Here is a 22,162-nt window from a genome sequence, read left to right on the forward strand (position 1 = left end):
GACAACTAAGTCACCAAGCATGTCAAATTTCCAATATGTCCTTCTGTTCAGAACGAAGTTGACCGAGGCTATTTCACACTATTATTTACAAAACATAAACTTAAAAGTTTTAATGTCTAATGTTCCATCACCATGTTTTATTTAAAACTGGTGTTTTGCAGAAAGTTCAGCCACATACAGTATTAACAACTGTGAAGTTTTGAAAACGTGAGAAAGACAAAACTTACAATTCCTGCAGCCCTATACATTTCAGCTTCCCGGCAGGCTTCTTCAGTGATCTGAGTCAATGGCAACATACTCCCTGGTGTTCCTGCAAACACAAGGATGCCACTCTAGGTCAGGACACACAAACACACATCAACTTTTGGAACCTATCAGGGTTATGGATATTGGAGAGGTTGGAAAGGGGCGTGGCTGGGGGCATTCTGGGGCCGTGAGAGCATAATTGCCTGTACAACTCATCCTATGTGTCGTACAGCGACCTCCTTCCCTGCTCTGTGCTCCTGTGGCTAGACAGCCACAATTGGCTGTCTAGCCAAAAAAGTAGGGCAGGAGAAGCGCAGCAGGAACAATCCCCTCTATCGTTCACCTGCCCTGCTTTAGATAAGCAGTTGCCTCCAAGTTCGGAGGCGGCCACCTATCTAGATAGGATTGCTCCCTAAGGCACATATCTGGGCATATGACATTTCTTCATACGGACTAGACATACATGCAAGTGTCTAGACTTAGAATACGATATAGATCTCATTCATATGCAACAGTAACGAATGGGACATTTACCTGGCAGTGCTTTCACATGGACCATCCCAATCACGACAGATTTCAGTTGCCCAAAAAGCCGCAAAAACTTCATAATTGGGCAGAAGATTTCAGATGAACTCTCTCTAATAAGCAGCTGATGAATCAACTAAGATTTCTTTAACCAGGTAAGGGGCCAAATATGAACATCTACAAAAGAGAATGGTCAGGGTTTATTTGGGTTTGTTTTCTTTCAAGAAAATCTCACAGTCCTCTGGGGGCAATCATTTTACATAGAATTCCTGCCTGGCTAGTTTTTGTCACTTGGCCGGTTTCCTCACCCAGGTTCAGCATCAAATATTAAACTCGAATACATTTGAACTACTTCACACATAAGTAAGCCCCCACACTCACACACACGCACCAGTACTCAATTGAATCCTCTGAAAAATCTCATTCCTTAATCCTAGAGATATGTTTTGTTTTAATCATGGCTGGCAGCAGAAGGCACTGTGCACATGCTCAGAAGCCTTAAAAAAAAAGTTCTAGATGCTTCAGTACCTATTCTTGTCCTTTAGAGGAAGGTCCAGGACTGAGCTTTACTATAAATTAAGTCCCATTTACGGGTATCTTCACCACCCACAGTGGTGACCATCTTAATCCTGTCTGCCTCATCCTATGCCCATCAATCAAAAAGACTGGAGTTACTGGCCTGAGAAGTTCAGTTACTTAGGAAAGTACGTTTAAAGAAACAACAGAAAGATTGTATTCAGACTTGGCTATTCCCTACTAATTTTTTTTTTAAAGATGCCATGCTTTCAAAGGTGGAGATGGCACTCTAGATACGCCCAATGCCATATTGAAAAACATTGCTTTAAGTAAGTAAATATGCACAGTAAAGCTCTATCCTTATATAAACCTTTTTAAAGCTTTGGAGGGAGCAATCCTATGGCCCCTACTCAGCATCTAACGGGCCACAGGACAGTGGGGATTCTCCCCTCTGAAGTCAGAGACAGTGCTCTGACCTAAGAAGAGGGAGTCAGAGAACCACACTAGCTGCCCTGAAAAGTGACCTCAGAGAGGGAGGAAAGGGTGGGAGGGGAGAAGACAGGAGAGGCCAAGATACAAGCTATCCTGAGCCTCTTCCAGTCTCCTTCCCACCTGTCTGAAGCACTGTTGCTAGACGGGCAAAGATCACCTCCATCGCTTCTCTGCCTTGCACTGAATGAGTGGAAGCTTCCAAGTCTGGGGGCTTCTGGTCACTGAGGACACAATCAATAGGACTGTGCTCTAAAAAAAAGTTTGCTGGGCAAGGGCTGTTCTCAAGTGCTTTTGAGATTGTAAAACACACATTTCCTTTCTAATAGCAACTTTTAAAAGAAAGTCTAAGGACAGAATGTGTCTTTCAGCAGAGTGTCTTCCACCTGAGCAGAATGGTCGTTGCTTTCTGTGTTTGCAAGGATAAGTTCAGAGACACACCTTGTTCTGCGCAAGCATGTGGATGCATGTGTGTCTGTGAGGGGAAAGCCTTCTCCACCTGCAGAGGCACCAACAAACATTGGGGGGGGGGGAGGATGAAAACCATCAATCCTACAAGAGCCCTCTCCCAATTCCCATTCCATATCAGTCACACTCTGCACATACTCAAAGGCACCGAGAGCCTGAAAGAGACAGATTTTTTTTCTAATTTGGGGAAAATAACCAAAAATCGCCAAACTAGCAACCCTACAAAAATTATTTGACTGTTGTGGCAAAGCGGCTAAAGAGTGGGACTGGGGAGATCCGGGATCTAGTCCACACTCAGCCATGAAGCTCACTGGGTGCCTTGCGGCCAGTCACTAACGCTCCGCCTAACCTCCCTCACAGGGTTGTTGCGAGGATAAAACGGAGAGGGGAGGACCATGTAAGCCGCCTTGGCTTCCATGTAACGGCAGGATACGAAGGCAGTAATACCATAAATAAATATAAAGGCAATAATATTAGAACATTTGTATTGGTAAACATAAATATTTATGATGACATTTATATCCCGCCTCCCCTCCCCCTCCCTCCCTCCCTCCCCCCCCTTGTAAGGAGCCCAAGGCGGCTCACACTGTCCTCCAACTCCGCGTCTCCGTTTTCATCCTCACAACAACCCTGTGAGGTAGGGCAGGCCGAGAGTCAGTGCCTGGACGCAAGTCACCCGGGGAGCTTCTCGGCCGAGCGGGGACTCGCGCCCAGCGCTCTAGCCACCACCCCACCGCAGTTCCCTACGGCGGGCGCCCCCCCCGGTTTCCCCCCCCCGCCGGGTTTCCCCCCTTCCGCCCCTCCCCCACCCCGCCTTTCCCCCTCAGCGAGGAGGGAAGCGGCCGCTTCTTCCCGCTCAGCGGCAACGGCGTCCCCTCATTCGCCACGCCCTGCGCAGGCCACGCCCCCATCACCGCCCCCCCCCCCCGGACCTCGCCCGGGCCGGGTCCCCGCGCTCACCTGGACGGGGGCCCCGCGGCCTGCGCCTGCCCGGGGGCCGGCCTGAGGGCGGGGCGGCGGCCGCGGGGCGGCGGGGCAGCCACGAGGCGGGCGCCGCCGCCGCCGCCCCCCCACGCCCCGAGGCTTAAATGCCCCCGCGCGGGCGCTGGCCCTGCCCTGTGCGCGGGAAGGCCGCGCTGGCCCGACTCGGGATCCGCCGCGCGGCGAGGAGGCGCCCGAGCCAGGCGAGACGAGCCCGCCTTCCTGCGTCCCGCCCGCCCGCCGACGCCACACGCGCGCACACACACACACACACACGCGAGCGCCGGTCGCCCTCCGCTGCCGCCGACTCGGGTAAGAAGAATCCCGCTCGCCTCGCCTCGCCTCTTGTTTGGGAAGGGGATTGCGAGGGGCTTCCCAGGGAGTTTTCCAGGGGTATTCCAAGGGGGGGGGGAGTTGTGGTGACACGGCCTCCCCCACTCCTGGGTGTTTGGTGGGGGGGCTTTGCAGTTAGCAAAAGAGGTCGGTGGTCTTCTCCCCCCACCCCGGGCATGCATTTTGCATTTTCCTCTCGTTTTGGAGGGGGTTGTTGTAGGTCAACCCCATACTGAGGGGTTATAGGGGCCCCTGTTGGGGTAGTGTTTTGTCTGGGGGGGGGGGTTTCCTGGTCCAGAGGAGAGGGTAAGTAAAGGTTTCTTATGATGGTTTTCACATGGAATATTTTGGATGGATGCAAATAATGGGAAGGAGGATGATATTCTGTCTCCTAATATGGTGCCTCTTCATGAGTGTGCAAAAAATTACAATCTCAATGTGGGTTTGCATACTGTTTTGTCAGTACTTCCTGCCTGTTTCCCACCCCCAACTGCACAACCCATGTATCTCCCGTCTATTGCTGTTGCTGCACAAGGTTCATTTGGGCCTGCAGCCTTTATGCAGGCTTTTCTGTGAGATGTTCTCATCCTCTTGCTTGTTGAGATGCATCTCAATATTTCTTTCTTTTTAAAAGTCCTTATCATAAATTTGCACCCTCTCTTCTTATGCATGACTATTCTTACTCTGCCTTTTTTTTTAATCAGGCACCCTCACAACTTAGATACTTGCTTGAACAGGAAGCATGTAATGATTCATTACTGCCATTCTTTTCTTTCAGGTTCCAAGTCAGCCTTGTCTTGACCTCTCCAGGCCACTATGCCCAGTGAGAGGTGAGTTGCATATCTCTCTCCACTCCTTTGCAAAGCCTTTTGCAGAGAGAGTTTGTAGGCCTGGAACTCCCTTCAGCAAATCCGTAAGAAATCTCATGTTGAGCATTCAAGAGCACATAACATTGATTAAACAAATTTAGCCACTTCATCACATTGACAACTGGGGTGACAAAAAGGTAGATTTCTTCCTCTTCTCCCAGCTTTATAAATGTTTCCTTAATTGCAAACATGAATGTATATGCTTGGCATGAGATGATAGGCCCTGGTCTTGGTCTCTTTGCAGTGATTGCAAGGACAAGAAAGTGCCCATTCAGGAAGAGGGTGCTGCTGACTTTGCTGTTCGAACCCGCAAGAGAAAAGCTGATGTCATAAGAGTAAGTGCACAGTTGTACGGATGGGACAGGATTCATTAAATCCTATGTGTGTTTAGAAAGAAAAAAATCCTCCATCTCCCAGCATTCCCCAGCCAGCATTGCTGACTGGGGAATGCTGGGAGGTGTAGAACTTTTTTCTCTATAAACATGCATAGGATTGTGCCCTAAAGGGCACTACCAAAATCAAGTCATGTTGGAGTAAATGTAAACCATCTCTTTTTGAAGGAGTGGCCTCCATTTGAAGGAACAGCCCCACCCTGAAAGGCTGTTCAATGAAATTAACTACTCCTAAAGACAGGAGTACTCATTTTTTGATCAGTTTATTGTTGGTTATTTCACAGCGGTCAAATATTCCATGAAGTCAAGAATGCCTCTGTGTAGGTAGCAGCTTACCTTTGTTTTATTTCATTATGGTGCTGTTTATTAAAAAGGGCAGTAGTGACAGCTGCCTGTCCCTCAACCAGTTAGGGGCAAATCTAGGAACACTGGAAGCTGCTTTATACAGAGTCAGACCATTAACTCATTTAGCTCTACACTGAATTCTACCTGGAGATGCCAGGGATTGTACCTGGGAACTCTTGTATGCAAAGCATGTGCTCTACCACTAGAACTCCTTTCAGCAAATCCCTGATGGTCCTTCTTCCTCAGCTGAACAAAGCTCATAGTGGTCACCTGCTATACCTGCAGGGATCTCCAAAGAGGAACACAAGCAGTCCTGTCCAAGATCACCCATCTTGCTTGCTGCAGGAACCAGGGAGTACTCCTTCCTTGTGCTGGTTGTCTGCTTTGTGAAGGATTGGACTTGGGTCTAGAAACTTATTAACTCCTCTAAAGTTGACTTCATTGTTTCACAATAGTGATTAATTTGTTTTTGTAGCTAGTGTAAGTATAAGACCTGTTGGTGATAGAGGTATCTCTCTCTGTTAAAAGGGAAATTATTTGACCGATCAATTGACCAACTATTTTTTTGACTGGTTAAATGCCCATTCCTACCTATAGGTATTCAGTTGTTATAACAATTCTAATTTGCAGTAGACAATTGAGATTATTCCAGTAAATTCAGGAATTAGATTCTTCCCCATCTTGCACTCCACATTAAAAAGAAACCCCAGTGATCACCATGGAAATTATAAACTCTTTCAGCTGTTACATTTGCAGTTTAATCTTGGTAAAGTCAATGAGCTAAATGTGATTGTGGATTTTAGTCATAGTTAACTGGACAGGTCTCCTTCCCAGAATGGGTGGTAATTAATCTGTACTTAAGTGACCACACCCGAAATGAAGCTGCTAATACAGAGTAGTGAACCCTCAGTAAGCCTGTCTGTGTAAATGTCACATTTTAACTGCCCTATTATATTAACAAATGTTCATTGACTGCCTTGGGTGCTTAGAATCAATTGAGGGAGGGGTATAATTCCAGAGCCGTTGTTTTTCTATGCTTACTTGACTGCAAATTTCAATCCTGGATTCATTCTTTTCCATGTAGTTTTTACAGGATCCAGATGAAGACATTGCCAAAATAGAAATGACTAAGAAGAAGCAGAATGAAAGTCAGGTAATTTGGACAGTCTTCTCCAACAACAGTCTTGGGCACCTTAAATACAAACACATCTATTATGGCATAAGCTTTTGTGGAGTAGAGTCTGCTTCATTAGATGCATGAAGGATTATCCTGAGTTACAGTGTTTTACACACAGTTATTGCCAGGGGTGGCGTGGGGATTATAAAGAGTAATTTTTTAACCATCTATATAGTTTTATAGATTCCTAAAACACGCTGGCTGGGAATGATGGAAGTTGCAATCCAACACATCTGGAGGGCAGCAGGATAGGGAAGGCTGTACTAGATGATCTCAGTAAAGCTATCTCTTTGCTAAATCAGGAGGCTCAAGTCAGATCATGTGCCCTTTTGCAACATCCTAGCTAACGGGTATAGCGACTCAGGCTCAAGGGCCAAATGCAGTCCTCCTGGGGTCCCTTTTCCCTGGCCACTGATTGTTGGGTGGTTTCTTGGCTTTTGTGTATTTTTGCTCCATTTCTAAAAGGCCGAAGTGCCTCTCCTAAGACTTGGTTACTAGCAGAGCTTTAAGCTACAATGTACTGGTATTTTGTGCTCCCCGAAAAGCATCTCTAAAATGGAATGCAGCCCTCAGGCTTAAAGAGGTTCCGCAGCTCTGCTAGGCAACCTTGTTTTCTTAAACCTGTATTTGACGATACTAATGCTCCTCTGAAGAAACATAAAAAATATTTTGGTTTAGCTTTAAGAAATGCCGTCTTTGCATTTTCATATTTTTGCTATGCACAAATATGTAGGACTGTGTAGAATGCCATTTTTATTTTTTAAAAACGATATCTGAATTCAAAGACAAAATTTGGCATAAGCTGAAAATAATGTGTTGGCTTTCTTTGTCTACTGTGGCAACGTTCAGGGTGGTAGTTAAAACTGCAGAAATAGTGATCAGGAAACGTAGCTTTTGCAGCGGGGGGTTAGTGTAGGGGCTAATCCAAAATGTGGTACATCTCACCAATTATGGCAGCTGGAGGGCTGGGGGCTAATGCTACCATAGCAGATGGCCTTTGTTTGCTGTGGACTCTGTTTGCTACAATTGCCTATTCCAGTTGTCAGTCAACCTGTTTAAATGTTCACTTTCTGGACCCTTCCCCATGGGGAAGGAATTTCCTTCCCTTCTGGCCTCATAGGCGAGATACAGAATTAATGATTCAGGTCTGACAAGGGAGGGCTAGTTAGCGTTCATCACAATATCTGTTCTTTTCCTCCATCTGACCCATTTTGCAAGTTGTGAGTCATCCATCAACCCACCTCACTAAGTTTCAATCGAAATGAATGACTTGCTTGTTTCTTAGGGGTCCTTAAATATTACATGTCAAGGTGTATACATAAAACATCTCTGCGTACTTCTAGAAGTATGTAAAAGTATGAGTGAGGGAATGTGTCTTTTACAAACATGTCTGTCGGACGGATCTGCTACTCAGAGCTAGTTTGCAGCACTCTCGTGAGTGTACACTCGTAATGGCAAACCCATATTTGCCCATGTAGTGTGTGCAATTAGTTTCAGATGCGTATTGATGTTATCGGGTAGAATTACAATTTTCTGTCTACCCTTGCAGAGTATCTTAGATAGTGAGGGGATTATAAGAATGATTTGCATAGCTGTTACACCCGCCCTATTCTTTTTCCATACAGTATGGACATAAGCTCAAATAGCTACATGGTTACAGTATAGATTTCCAAAGTACAAGTTGTACGAAGCAGAAGTTTGCATAAAATGTATTAGCTTTGCATTTCTCAAATAAAGCTGATATGACAGTGTCTGTTGCCATATATAGAAAGAACCTTGCTGTAACCGTGTATTGTGCTGGTTATTTTGGATGCTTATGAATCCAGCATTTTGATAGCTCATCAGCAGCTCTGTAGTCTAAGGTGTAGCATCGCATAAGCTACTCTCTGGTATGAAAAAACAACAACGAAGGTAGCCATGTTAACCATTAAAAAAACCAAAACCCATATTAGTATAATACCTCTATTAGGTCAACCAAAAGATCATGAAAAATGTGCCATGTTCATCAGGCAAAATGTTACAAAAAGCAAGTTTGGCAGATGGAGTGAGGGGAGAATGGAGAGGGTAAAACCCTGACTTGATGGTGAAGTCATAGTATTTTCATGTTCAGAGTCCCAAAATGTGGGGGAGGAGGGGGATAGACGCCTCCTCCCCCACTTCACTTGGGACTCTGAACATGCAGACACTGTGACTTCACCATCAAGTCAGGTTTTTCCTCTCCATTCTTCCCCCACCCCACCTGCCGTACCTGCTTTTTGTAATATTTTGCCTGATGAAGAGACCCTTTTGGTATTAACGCTATTACAGATTTTAGAATTTCTCTATGAATTGCCTTCAGCCACTAAAAAGAGTGTACCCAGCTATTTGAAAAGCAAGAGCGGTATTAGAATAGCACAGATATATTCTAAACTAAAATGCACACAATGCTCCCATTGAATGGACTACCATATTTTTCACTGTCTACTCCAGGTGTTGAGAAGAGCTGCTGTTCATTGGTACCGTCAGTCTAACATCAGGCCAGAACTTTTAAGTGCAGTGTAGTTACCCTTTTATACAATAAAAGGGTGGTCATATGACCGAGCTGGCAAAAGTGTTTCAGTAACTGTCTTATCTGGCTCTCGGCAATTGTGTGAGAGCTAAAAACTCTTAAAAATTTCAGAAAGTAGCTCTGTTGATTCTTAACATGATAGAATACAGCTGTTACTAAATTGGAGTAGATTACTTGAAATCAACATTGTTGTTGTTGTTCAGTCATTAAGTTGTGTCCGACTCTTCGTGACCCCATGGACCATAGCACGCCGGGCCTTCCTGACCTCCGTTCTCTCCCGGAGTGTGCTCAAATTCATATTCATTGCATCGGTGATGCTATCTAGCCATCTCATCCTCTGCCGTCCCCTTCTCCTTTTGCCTTCAGTCTTTCCCAGCATCAGGGTCTTTTCCAGGGAGTTTTCTCTTTGCATTAGGTGGCCAAAATATTTGAGCTTCAGCTTCAGGATCTGTCCTTCCAATGAGCACTGAGGGTTGATTTCCTTTAGGATTGACCGATTTGACCTCCTTGCAGTCCAGGGGACTCGTAAGAGTCTTCTCCAGCACCACAGTTCAAAGGCATCAATTCTTTGGCTCTCAGCCTTACTTATAGTTCAGCTCTCACAGCCATACGTTACTACTGGGAAAACCATAGCTTTGATTAGATGAATCTTTGTCGGCAAAGTGATGTCTCTGCTTCTTACTATGCTGTCTAAGTTTGCCATAGCTTTCATCCCAAGGAGCAAGCATCTTTTAATTTCATGGCTACAGTCACCGTCTGCGGTGATCTTGGAGACCAAGAAAATAAAATCTGTCCCTGCTTCCATTTCTTCCCCTTCCATATGCCAGGAAGTGATGAGGCCAGATGCCATGATCTTCATTTTTTTAATGTTGAGTTTCAAACCAGCTTTTGCACTCTCCTCTTTCACCCTCAACAAGAGGCTCTTGAGATCCTCTTCGCTTTCTGCCATTAGGGTGGTATCGTCTGCGTATCTGAGGTTGTTGATAATTCTCCTGGCAATCTTAATTCCGACCTGTGATTCATCCAACCCAGCGTTTCTCATGATGTACTCTGCATATAAATTAAATAAGCAGGGGGACAATATACAGCCTTGTTGAACTCCTTTCCCAATTTTGAACCAATCGGTTGTTCCATGTCTGGTTCTTACTGTTGCTTCTTGTCCCTCGTACAGGTTTCTCAGGAGACAGGTAAGGTGGTCTGGTACTCCCATCTCTTTCAGAATTTGCCACAGTTTGTTGTGATCCACACAATCAAAGGCTTTAGCGTAGTCAGTGAAGCAGAAATAGATGTTTTTCTGGAATTCTCTTGCTTTCTCCATGATCCAGCGAATGTTGGCGATTTGATCTCTAGTTCCTCTGCCTCTTCAAAACCCAGCTTGTACTTCTGGTAGTTCTCGGTTCACATACTGCTGAAGTGTAGATTGTAGGATTTTGAGCATCACCTTCCTGGCATGTGAAATGAGCGCAATTGTACGGTAGTTTGAACACTCTTTGGCATTGCCCTTCTTTGGAATTGGAATGTAAACTGACCTTTTCCAGTCTTGTGGCCACTGTGGAGTATTCCAAATTTGTTGGCATATTGAGTGCAGCACTTTAACAGCATCATCTTTTAGGATTTTAAATAGCTCAGCTGGAAGACTGTCATCTCCGCTAGCTTTGTTGTTACTAATGCTTCCTAAGGCCCACTTGACTTCACTCTCTAGGATGCCGGCTCAAGTTCAGTGACCACGCTGTCATCGCTATCGGGGACATTCCGATCTTTCCTGTATAGTTCTTCTGCATATTCTTCCACCTCTTCTTAATCTCCTCTGCTTCTATTAGGTCCCTGCCTTTGTCCTTTATCATGCCCGTCTTTGCACAAAACGTTCCCTTGAGATCTCCGATTTTCTTGACGAGATCTCTAGTCTTTCCCATTCTGTTGTTTTCCTCAATTTCTTTGCATTGTTCATTTAAGAAGGCCTTCTTGTCTCTCCTTGCTATTCTCTGGAACTCTGCATTCAGTTGGATATATCTTCCCCTTTCTCCCGTGCTTTTTGCTTCCCTTCTTTCTTCAGCTACTTGGAAAGCCTCATCAGACAGCCACTTTGCTTTCTTGCATATCTTTTTCTTTGGGATGGATTTCGTTGCTGCCTCCTGAACAATGTTATGGACCTCCATCCATAGTTCCTCAGGCACTCTGTCTATCAGGACTAATGGCTTAAATCTATTCCTCACCTCCACTGTATATTCATAAGGGATATGATTTAGGTCATACCTGAATGCTTTAGTGGTTTTCCCTACATTCTTCAATTTAAGCCGAAATTTTGCGATAAGAAGCTCATGATCTGAGCCACAGTCAGCTCCAGGTCTTGTTTTGACTGACTGAATAGAGCTTCTCCATCTTTGGCTGCAAAGGACATAATCAGTCTGATTTCGATATTGACCATCTGGTGATGTCCATGTGTAGAGTCGCCTCTTGTGCTGTTAGAAAAGAGTGTTTGCTATGATCAGTGTGTTCTCTTGGCAAAACTCTATTAGCCTTTGTCCTGCTTCATTTTGTACACCAAGGCCATGCCTGCCTGTTATCCCGGTGATTTCTTGACTTCCTACTTTAGCATTCCAATCCCCTATGATGAAGAGGACATCTTTTTTTGGTGTTCATTCTAGAAGGTGTTGTAGGTCTTCATAGAACCGATCAACCTCAGCTTCTTCAGCCTCAGTGGTTGGGGCATAGACTTGAATTACTGTGATGTTGAATGGTTTGCCTTGGATTCATACTGAGATCATTCTATCGTTTTTGAGATTGTACCCCAGTACTGCTTTTCCCACCCTTTTGTTGACTATGAGTGCTACTCCATTTCTTCTAAGGTATTCTTGCCCACAGTAGTAGATATGATGGTCATCTGAATTAAATTCGCCTATGCCTGTCCATTTTAGTTCGCTGATTCCCAAGATGTTGATATTCAATCTTGCCATCTCCTATTTGACCACCTCCGGCTTACCTTGATTCATTGATCTTACATTCCAGGTTCCTAAACAATATTGTTCTTTACAGCATCGGACTTTCTTTTCACCACCAGACACATCCACAGCTGAGTGTCCTGTCGGCTTTGGCCCAGCCGCTTCACTCTTTCTGGCGCTACTTGGAAATTCCCTTTGCTCTTCCCCAGTAGTATATAGGACACTTTCCAACCTGAGGGGCTTATCTTCCAGCGTCATATCTTTTAGCCTTGTGATACGTTCCATGGGGTTTTCTTGGCAAGAATACTGGAGTGGGTTGCCATTTCCTTTTCCAGTGGACCACATTTTGTCAGAACTCTCCACCATGACCTGTCCGTCTTGGGTGGCCCTGCATGGCATAACTTATGGCTTCACTGAGTTATGCAAGCCCCTTCGCCACAACAAGGCAGTGATCCATGAAGGGGGAAATCAGCATATCCTCTCATAAAAACTATGTAGATAAGCTGAGCCAGAAAATGATCAATAATTGTGTTTCCTTCAGTCCTGTTTTACACTTGCTTGTAAAAATCTGTGTCTCTCCTTCCCTGCCTAGGAGATCTTAAACTAAGCATAAAAGTCAAGCCCGTGTTATTCAAATGATAAATGTTCACAAAATGAGCGAGTTCAACGATGTTTCGTTTGGGGTGGATAACTCCTCCAGCACCGTAAACCTTTAACATGGAAGGCTGCAGTTGGTACATACAGGTACCAACAGGCAGTTGGTACCTGTATGTTATACATATGCCTGTGTGCACGCGCGCACGCACACACATTTTGTGTGTGTATCTGATTTATATATAAATTTCAGTCACACAGAGTATACTTCAGGCAGATTCTCAACCCCAAACGTGGAACTCGCAAGTTGACTTGTGGGTTAAGATTCATGAGATATTTATCATATTGGTTATTTCTTCATGACTCTAGTTCTGTAGCATTTTTGCATATAATCCTATCATATTTTAAAAACCATGTGGCCTAGAAGCTGTTCAGTGAGTGCCAAGGTTTTCTTATGTGCCTGAAATTACACAGGAGTCTGAATAAGAATGCATGAGCCTGCGATCTAGGTGTTGCCTGACCAGCATCTAACCCAATGCTCTGACATGAAATTCATGTCAACTTGCCTCTTATCTGTAACATTGCTTATTCATATGGAGTAGGGCTTAAGTTTAGACTTAACCTTTGCTGAAAATCTGAGGCAGGTAGTTGTCTGTAGAAGAAGCACTTTTCAGTGCTGCTATAATGTATTGAAAATAACTTGTCTATTTGGAATTGGCACATTGTGGTTTTGCCCCCATCCACTTCTTTGTTAATGGTGCCTATAGCAGATGTTATCTTTGCCTTAGTAGCAATTTAGTTGATACCAGAAAGGCAGGGGATTGAGCTGCACTTTAATCAAGAAACTCTTCTTGTGCTTTTTCCAGCTTGCCAAAGTTTGGAAGACCAAAGAGCAGCACTGGGGGTTAGTTCAGTGCTGCGCTAACATTTGTTTGGTGTTGGTTGTAGTATGAGGCCTTGTACTGTCACAGGGGGGAACTAAGGATTATGTTGTCCAGGCCAACTATGATGATGAATAATTCAGATGTTTTTCAAGGAAATGGACACTATTGGATGTCGCTGAGGAAAGTGGGCTAGCCTGAACGGAAATCCCTGCTAATTTAATATGCTGCCAATAAAACTACCCTGCCTTACAAGTGGCACATATTATCTGTCCCTTTCTGTCAAAAGGCTCTGAGACAACTTAGCTGATCTGTACCCATAAGGTGTCACTGGAAAGCTTGCAGCGTACTTCTATAGCAGAGGTGGTTTTGGATGCTTGCAGTTTCTAAGGTGCTCATTCTTCCTAAGCCCCCCGCTGCTTGGAAGAAGGCTAAATGCCTTCCGGCCAGCTAAAGAGATTGTAGCTTCCTGCAGGCACAGGTCCAGTATGACATCAAAATGGATAATTCAGGGGCATAGAACAGACAAGCAGAGGACAAGGAAGCAAAAGGGAAGGGAGCACAGCTTTTCAGGAGCAAAGCTTGTTGACCCAAGACAAAATACTAACAGGTCCTTTCCTGGATGTTACTTTTAAGTACCTTTCTAACTAATGCAACATCTTCCAAGCTTTGCTAGAAAACAAACTGATCCTTCTTTCTCTCTCCCTTCCTCTCTCTCTCTCTCTCTCTCTCTCTCTCTCTCTCTGCCCCTCCAGAAAGATGGTCTGGAAAAGGTTTTGGTTTCACATTGAGTCATCATTCACTCATCCCTCCCCCGCCCCGGCAACTTTCAGTGGTGTAGTTGTAACGGGCATGCACGTTTTCGAACTGTTTCCCACATAAATCCTTGTTAACATGTTTTTTCAGTCTGGTGGAACAAATAGCAGATGCAGTTTTCACTATGATTAAGCACTGAGATTTAGTTACTAGAAGCTCGGAACTTAATTCTGGAAGAGGCCACTGTTCTGGAAAAAGTTCTGTCTGGCTACAGTATATTTATGTGTGTACAATTTATTTATTTTTTTAAAGCAACTCTGAAGCTTTGGAGGGGGTACGTGTGTATTGCTGAAGTGCGTTGGTGCTTACACTGTATTTTATATCCTGCTGCAAAATATACGCAGCTTCAGTTATCAGCTTGAGGTTGATTGTGTTAGTGGCTTTTAGTCCTTTCCTTGCAAATAGTAGCTAAGCTAAAGTACTTTGGTTTCTTTTTAACATGCTAGCTTCACATGAGTATAATTTTCCAGACCATATCATTCCACAATGTAAGGAATAGCATGGGTGCCAATTTAAATTTGGCATGTCTAGTTTTTTTGTGTAGACTAGCTGTACTGTAATCCTGAGACTGCCAAATTCATACATTTTATGTATGTCTTGTGTATGCTTTGAGTGGTAACAAACCTAAAAAAAAAGGCAGCCAGCATTTTTTCCCTTTTTGTGTTCATTACCACAGGAAATCTGAGAAAACAGGATAACTGTTTGGGACTTGCATCTGCTTCTTCCCCACCTGAAATCCTTATCTCTCTGTTTCTTGATTTTCACTGTCAAGGATATCATCTTCAGGTGGAAAATAAACAGATGGAATTCTGAAACTGAAGGCCTGTCTTCCCTCATGCAGAATGCCTTTTTGTGTGGCAGAGCAAATGCGGTGTTGCAAGCGCTCTTTCAAGAAGACTGCTTGCTGCGTTGGTGACCATTTGTCTCTTCCCTTGAAGCAGCAATGGCTTTTAAGAAAGAAACATGTGCTCAGCTGTATGGCAGTTTACCTTTCGCAATGACTAAAGCAGTTGCCTTGTATAAGAAAATAATTATTCTAACTCTTTAAATCTGTGTTGTGGAGGATTTATCAGCTGTTGAATAAACGTCTTTATAACTGTGAACCCTCATGTCCTTTCTTTCTTTTTTTGGTTTTCCTTCAACAGCCATCTTCAAATTATGATGCGTGCATACATCCGCATATGCTGATCCCCACACCAGACAAAGAGGATGAGCTGGGGAGTCCAAGCATCTCTCCTTCCATACACCAAAGCCTTACTTCAGCTAGAGATTCACCACTGCCTGTTTTGGGGTAATTCCCACCCACCCCGCTCCTGTTTCACATTATACTGTTTTGTTCTTGTCTGTTTGACTTGGCTTTAACGTAGCCTTTTTTTTTTTTTCTGTAGCTGGGCAAATAGGGATGAAGTATGGAAAAACATGCTCAACAAAGAACAGACATATTTGAGGGATAAACTATATATGCAAAGGCACCCACTCTTGCAACCTAAAATGCGGGTAATCCTCCTAGACTGGCTAATGGAGGTAAGATTTTCTTGTTTAGCTGACATTTCAAGCAAGTTATGCATGAGGGTAGGATTTTGATCCAGTTAACCGTCTTGGAGCATTCCATGGTTTATGGCAAATTCCTAGATTTTAAAAAATTAAATCCGTGGCTCTAGATACCTTTCATTTACTCTCAAAGCATGCAGAAGTACATCCGTGCTTTGCTGGAAGGATGGGGGAAACCTAGTTTGGCAAAATCCTGTAGGGGTACCCAGTGTTCTTCTGTGACTCCTTGTATATAGTTACCATATATGGACACATGTATATGTGACTTGTGCCCATGTCCTGAGATTTCTTTGCTTAGGAGCAATGGATGATTGGGGAATTAGGCTGGTACTAGAGGACCCACTCCTCTCAGCACCACTCAGTCTGTACTCTGGCGCGATCGGAGCTATGTGTTCAGTAGAGTTGGCTTAGAATAGCACATTAGCCATATTAACAAGAGGTAGTGCGTGTAATTTAGGGGCCTCGGTCTAGATCGTAAAGCCTTACTGCGAGGTTTTCTAGAAGGAAGCAAAGCTGAGCTCACAGGACTTAACCAACAGAGAGAGCTGATTAAGAGGGAGGCAAAAGAAGACTGTACAAATGTGAAGGCTATCTCCAAAAAAGGAGAGGGAGATAAAAAGGCAGAGGTTGTAACCTACCATTAATCTGCTGAGAGTTTAGATGGAGGAGTAATCTTCAACAGTGGGTTAGATCGGGTATTCCTGGTAGGGCTTCCGCTGGGCAGGTGTTTGGGCACAAAGAGCTTCAAGACAGACTCGGGCATAGTGGCTGCCAGCAAGACTGCTCTCAAAATGACACTAGGCATAGGAAACCAAGGGCAATTACATTTTTAGAAAACAAAAATACTAGATGTCTACTGCAAAAGAAGTTTCATGGGAAACAAAAGGGGTGGAGGTGCTAGGGCTAACTCTAGAAAAGGTGGTCATAGATAAAGGGGGAGCAGATGGTAGCCTGGATGGTCACAAAGGGGCACGGGGCTCTCGGTGTTGTCAATAAATGTGTGGCATGGTATTAGCCTGATTGCATTTGGGTGTGGGGGAAGATTGGCTTAGCATGGGCATTTAGGTGGAAGCTGATTCTGTCAATCAAGCCTCAGTCCTGGAGCTGTTAGGAAGCTATAGAATTGCACTCTAGAGAAAAACGTAGTTGTGTCTCACACCAGATGAATCCAGATCTAGTCTGTTTCCTAAAAATGCATTCCTGTGAAATTCCAATGCTCACGGAACAATGCTAAGAAGCAGAGTTACCTTCTTCTGTCTGTTGCAGGTTTGTGAAGTCTACAAGCTTCACAGAGAGACGTTTTATTTGGCACAAGATTTCTTTGATCGGTTCATGGCAACACAACAGAACATTGTAAAGACACTTCTGCAACTTATTGGGATTTCATCTTTATTCATAGCTGCAAAGCTTGAGGTAAAATGAGCATTACCCCACAATGCTACCCCCACTTTCTAGGGAGTAAACTCTCTGAACACAGAGGAACTTAACTTCCAAGTAAATATGCATTGGATTGCACACTTCAGAATAAAAGAAGCTGAAAAACGCTTAGTGGCTATTTTCATGTGGGTCACCTTTCTTTAAACATGGTGAAATGCAATTTGGAATCTAAGAAAATCTCTTCTTTGGACTGCTCTTGCAGATATTTTCATGGTAATGTGACACAAAATTACTTCCCTAATCAGTTGCTACAGTAACCCTTGTATATGAAAGAGAACCTTGGTGGAAACACCAGTAGCAGAGGTTGGTTGTTCAAAACTAGCAAAGCGCTCACAGTTGCGTGGCAAGGCAGCCCTCACTTTCAATAGAGCTGCATTAAGGAAACATCTTTAGATTATAGCCCCTGCAGGGGTTAAATGGATGCAACTGAACTATGCACGCAACTTTTAGTAACAGTCCATGGTATCAAAAATGCATTCTGCCTCCTTCCAGTAGGTTAAAGGAGGCAGTAATATTTACACTCCAAATCTCTTGCTTAAAACGAACAGTGAAAATGCTTTAGATATGCCACATTTGAATAGCTAAATATTCTTACTCTTCCAGGAATTGTTTATATTTTAGGGTATTTAGAAGTTGCCCCTCTCTGAAAGGACCTGAGGCAGTGCACAGCATTAACATCTAAAATGGTGTGTGTGGGTGTGTGTGTGTGTGTGTGTGTGTGTGTGAGAGAGAGAGAGAGAGAGAGAATCATTAAAATTCAATAAAACCTAACATAAGTTGCTATCCTCCTTGCTTTATCCCAGCAATCAGACATTTTTAGCTGAATCGAAGAGAAAGACACACAGCGACACAGCTGGCACATTGGCAGATGTGTGATAAATGTTTTGGTAAAATTCATCTTTGTATAATCTTGTATGGATATTGGATCCTTTTTTAATAAAAAGTTTGATAAGAGTATGTACAAGGCCTGGTAGTCATAATTTCCTCCTTTCTCTTGCCTTACCCACTCGCTGCTAATAGTCTGAAATGAACAGATAACGGGTTGGAAAACTGTGCAGGAAAAGAGCAAGACTGTGTGTGTTTTCACAAATTGTAAGTGAAAGGCCCTGTTGTTTGCCTGCCTTGGAAATTTTGACATTAGAGGCTATGATCCTTGACAGATCTTGTGTTACTGAAAATAGCTGCAATACGGGAAGTTGCTATCACGTTATATTTGCAGTTACTGCTTGCCCTAATTGATCAGAGCTCTGAAAATCTGTCTATATCAGAGTTGTTCTGTTACCCAAAATGTAGACATTGATAACTGTCAGTGTCTGAAACCATCTGGCTTTGCCATTTACTATGATTGTACGCGCCATAGTTGACAAGCGTATTGATGTCTGTCTTCCGTGTTTCAGGAAATCTATCCTCCAAAGTTGCAACAGTTTGCATATGTTACAGATGGAGCCTGTACAGAAGAAGAAATTCTTAGTATGGAGCTCATCATTATGAAGGTAGGTATGGCTCCATATGTGTTTTGCAAGAACCAAAAAGGAAGCAGCTGCATGGACAGCAGCATTTTGCTTTTTAAAAGCTTGATTCCCTAAGATAAAGATGGAGAATGTTTTTTCTGCCAAAGGCTGCATTCCCTTGGGAGTAACTCTCAGGGACCCCAGGCTGGTGGTGGGCAGAGCCACACTCTTCTCTCTCCAGCTTGAAAAGAGGGATCGGTTTGTTCCTCCCCCAGCCACTTGCTTGGTCTCTGTGCTAGCTGCTCTTCCTCCCCGGTCAGCACAGAAACAGCAGGGCCAAGGAGAAGAGAGGCCACTGGCCTGCAGGTCCCCATCGCTGCTCTTAAGACCATAGGCAAAGCCTTTCCCAAGCTTCTCAATCCAGTCAAGGTATGGTGAGAAGTCAGCACTTTTTGTTGCCAGAAGCATGTGAGTTAGCCTGTGCCATGTGAATCCATGCCTATCTTTTATCTTTATAATAGCCATGTCCATCCTGTGTCTTCTGTCTGTCCTGAGATCTCTTGAACAGCTTAGTTCAGCACCCAAGACACTGGGGTTTGATGCATCTTGAGACATACCGTAGTATATTTCATAAGTTCATGGTGAAAAGTCGCACATTCTTCTCATATACTAATTCCATCAATTACGGTGTGTTCTCGTTAGTACTTGGTAAAGCAGAAGTATAAATGACATTTGTGTATTCCAGAACCTAGAATCTAGGGAAATTATTATCTTACCCTTCGTGACTGAGTGGGGCTTTCAATCTTGAGTCTCCCCAGTTTCACTACACTGCTGTGACTTTCTGTTCATACTTAAACGTTCATATGCGAGCATATGAATGTGCAGTGCAACTAGTCGACAGGTTTGTTGTAAATTCTTAACTATGCTACAGTTAGGGCAGGCAAGTGCAGTGTGCTAACTTGGGTGCTAAAGAAACCCACTTTGTCCCCTGACATGCATTTTCTTTTCTAGGCACTCAACTGGAATTTGAGTCCCCTCACAGTTGTGTCCTGGCTAAATATATACATGCAAGTTGCATATCTAAATGAGATCTATGAGATGCTACTGCCCCAGTATCCCCAACAGATATTTGTGCAGATAGCTGAGGTAAGATGGCTTCTGCCTTTAAATGTTTCCCTTGTTACCTTAGGAGTTGTCTCCTGTTAAGCTTTCTGTCTTCTCTCTGTAGCTTTTGGATCTCTGTGTGCTGGATGTTGGCTGTTTGGAATATACATACGGCGTTCTAGCTGCTTCTGCTTTATATCACTTCTCCTCTTGCGAGCTGATGCAGAGGGTTTCAGGTAAGCTGCTTTAAAAAAGAAACTTAACCTAGAACTGCTAAGTAAAAACATGATTTACCAAAAAAAAAAATTTCTTACTCTTCTAGGTTATGAATTATGTGACATAGAGGACTGTGTGAAATGGATGGTTCCCTTTGCTATGTCTATCAGGGAGGTAGGGAGCTCAGCGCTCAAACACTTCAGGGGAATTCCTTCAGAAGATTTGCACAATATACAAACGCACATAAACACTTTTGATTTGCTGGTAAGCATCACCCTGAGTGGTATCTCAATGGAAAATGTGGCATTGAATAAATCATATTTCTGATGCGAAAAATGTTACTGATTTCTTAAAAGAATGTGATCCCAGTTGTAATGTTTTAATCCTTAAGGGTGCAATCCTACGGTCTCTAGTCAGCCACTAGAGGGCTATAGGATTGGTTCGTTTCTGGGAACCAACCTCGGAGCCCGTGCTTTGAGGTCAGTTCCTGGAGAACTGCCCCCCCCCCCCCACACTCTCTGCCTCATAGTGGCGCAGATCGTCCCCAGGCTCTGTGCTCAGAAGAGCAGCATGGACTGGGGCAAAGGCGGATGTTCCCAGGAGCAGGGAGGAGCAGGGAGTGCGTAAGTGCTGGTATGATACTTCCTATGCATTGTTTGGCCTACCTACCCTCTGCTCTGACTTCCCATTGTTAGATAGCCAGAATCGGCCATCTAGCCATGAATGCAGGGTGGCTGGAGCACAGAGGAGACGATCCTGTCCGTGCTTCTCCTGCCCTGCATTGGATAGGCAGTTGCCTTCAAGTTCGGAGGTGGCTGCCTCTCCACGTAGGATTGCACCCTCTGCCTCTTTACATACATACTGATTTCACAGAACTGATTCTCACTTTGTTTTGTGCTTGTAATATGAAACATACATGTATGTTCTTGGCACTTGTCCCTTTAAAATAAATAAGGGGAGAGTGATTCTTTCTTGCTTGCCCACATATTAGAAGGGCAAATCCCAAACAGCACCAAAATGTGTGCACTTCACCTCTGCAGTGGCTCTTGTATATTTTTTTTGCATTCAGGTATGTGAGATGGGGTTGCTTCTGAAATCTAAAAGCAACACGAGCTTTCTGTATGCTTGAATGCCAAAAGGGAACGATCAACTGTTTGTTCATCTATTGTAGGACAAAGCTCAAGCAAAACAGGCCATGTTGGCTGAGAAGAACAGAAGTTCTCCTTTACCCACAGGTGTCCTTACTCCACCCCAGAGTGATAAGAAATTGTCTCAGACATCCAAACACCTATAATTCTGCCGGCTGCCCAACTCTGAAGACCTCTTGGCTTCAAGTGCCTTTTTATGATTTGTGATTCTCCTTCTTGGTGTGATGCTGCCAGTGACTGACTGAAAGTCTTAGGAATTCTACAACAGAAAGTCTTTACACTTTTGTAATGGAAGAAACTTGCATTATGAAAACTATTTTTATTGTACACTTGTTTTTAAATGAACTGATCGAGTACACCAGCCACCCTAAACAACAGGCATTTGCTTGGATTGCTGCTAAGGAGGGTGATACTTGATATGCTGACTCGGGGAGGGTGCAGAGAGAGAAGGGGCTGTGCCCTCTGCTTTTCTGGGGCACTAAGCACGCTCTAGTTGGAGCTAGCTGTGGAAGGCAAGCCTCTTCTCAGACCTTTTAGTTTACAACTTGATTCTTTTTTAAAAAAAAACATCCAACACTTTGTATAAATGCTCTTATGTGTCTAATTTTTAAATAAAATGCTGTCAGCTGTGTGTTTTGCATTCTTGTGTTCATATGTAATAACTGGATGGTGGAGGACAGAGTGGCAGTTATTTTTGACCTCCAAGAACAGTGAAGAGAAATGCTACTTGTTTTTATTAATTTATGCAGTGTCATCAGCGTGCATGGTGCTGCACAGGGTACAAACAAGAGGACTGCATGTTTCCCCCATTCACAACTAAGAGTGGCTCTTGGGGAAGGAGATGATTTGGATTAGACTACACCCATTTGTTGTTGTTCAGACCCATATTGAGTATCAGCCCACACAGCTGCTTTTAGAAAATTTTGTATGAACATCCACTCAGTGACTGTAATACATAGGCCAGGGAGGGCAACCTCAATCCTGAAGGCCTAATCTGGCCCAAACTAGGGCCCAATCCAGTCTGCGGACGATTGAGAACCCTCTGCAGGCCTTGCCCCCTCGCCAACCCTTGTAGGCCAACCCTATAATTCTATGAACCCTCATTCCCTTGGGGGAGAGGAATCCCCATCAGAGGC

General features: G+C 44.0%; 2 protein-coding genes across 3 annotated transcripts in view; one reads left to right on the forward strand and one right to left on the reverse strand.

The window, feature by feature from the left end:
* The window catches only part of LOC146338905 (uncharacterized protein F13E9.13, mitochondrial-like), a 40,632-nt gene extending 37,168 nt beyond the window's left edge, over window positions 1–3,464 (reverse strand). The window contains exons 1-3 of one of the 2 annotated variants that reach the window (XM_084813059.1): window positions 3,205–3,464; window positions 781–948; window positions 228–310 (exon numbers count right to left, since the gene is read on the reverse strand). In XM_084813059.1, coding sequence (XP_084669185.1) covers window positions 228–310; window positions 781–853 — 156 coding nt within the window. In that variant the 5' untranslated portion in view covers window positions 854–948; window positions 3,205–3,464. Of the gene's footprint in view, window positions 1–227; window positions 311–780; window positions 949–2,829; window positions 3,127–3,204 lie in introns of those variants that run through there. The other variant, XM_084813060.1, reaches the window with a different exon arrangement.
* Window positions 3,251–21,665, forward strand: CCNE1 (cyclin E1). The gene is made up of 12 exons (XM_084813058.1): window positions 3,251–3,537; window positions 4,337–4,388; window positions 4,672–4,762; window positions 6,249–6,317; window positions 15,265–15,410; window positions 15,508–15,643; window positions 16,937–17,083; window positions 18,505–18,600; window positions 19,570–19,704; window positions 19,787–19,898; window positions 19,985–20,142; window positions 21,050–21,665. Exons 2-12 carry the CDS (start codon window positions 4,375–4,377, stop codon window positions 21,170–21,172), a joined length of 1,227 nt encoding a protein of 408 aa, XP_084669184.1. The 5' UTR covers window positions 3,251–3,537; window positions 4,337–4,374; the 3' UTR covers window positions 21,173–21,665.
* The last annotated feature ends 497 nt before the right edge of the window (window positions 21,666–22,162 follow it).

Source organism: Heloderma suspectum, chromosome 8 (assembly GCF_057233095.1).
Source record: "Heloderma suspectum isolate Gila_16-S chromosome 8, 16-S_ref, whole genome shotgun sequence".
Classification (NCBI taxonomy): Eukaryota; Metazoa; Chordata; class Lepidosauria; order Squamata; family Helodermatidae; genus Heloderma; species Heloderma suspectum.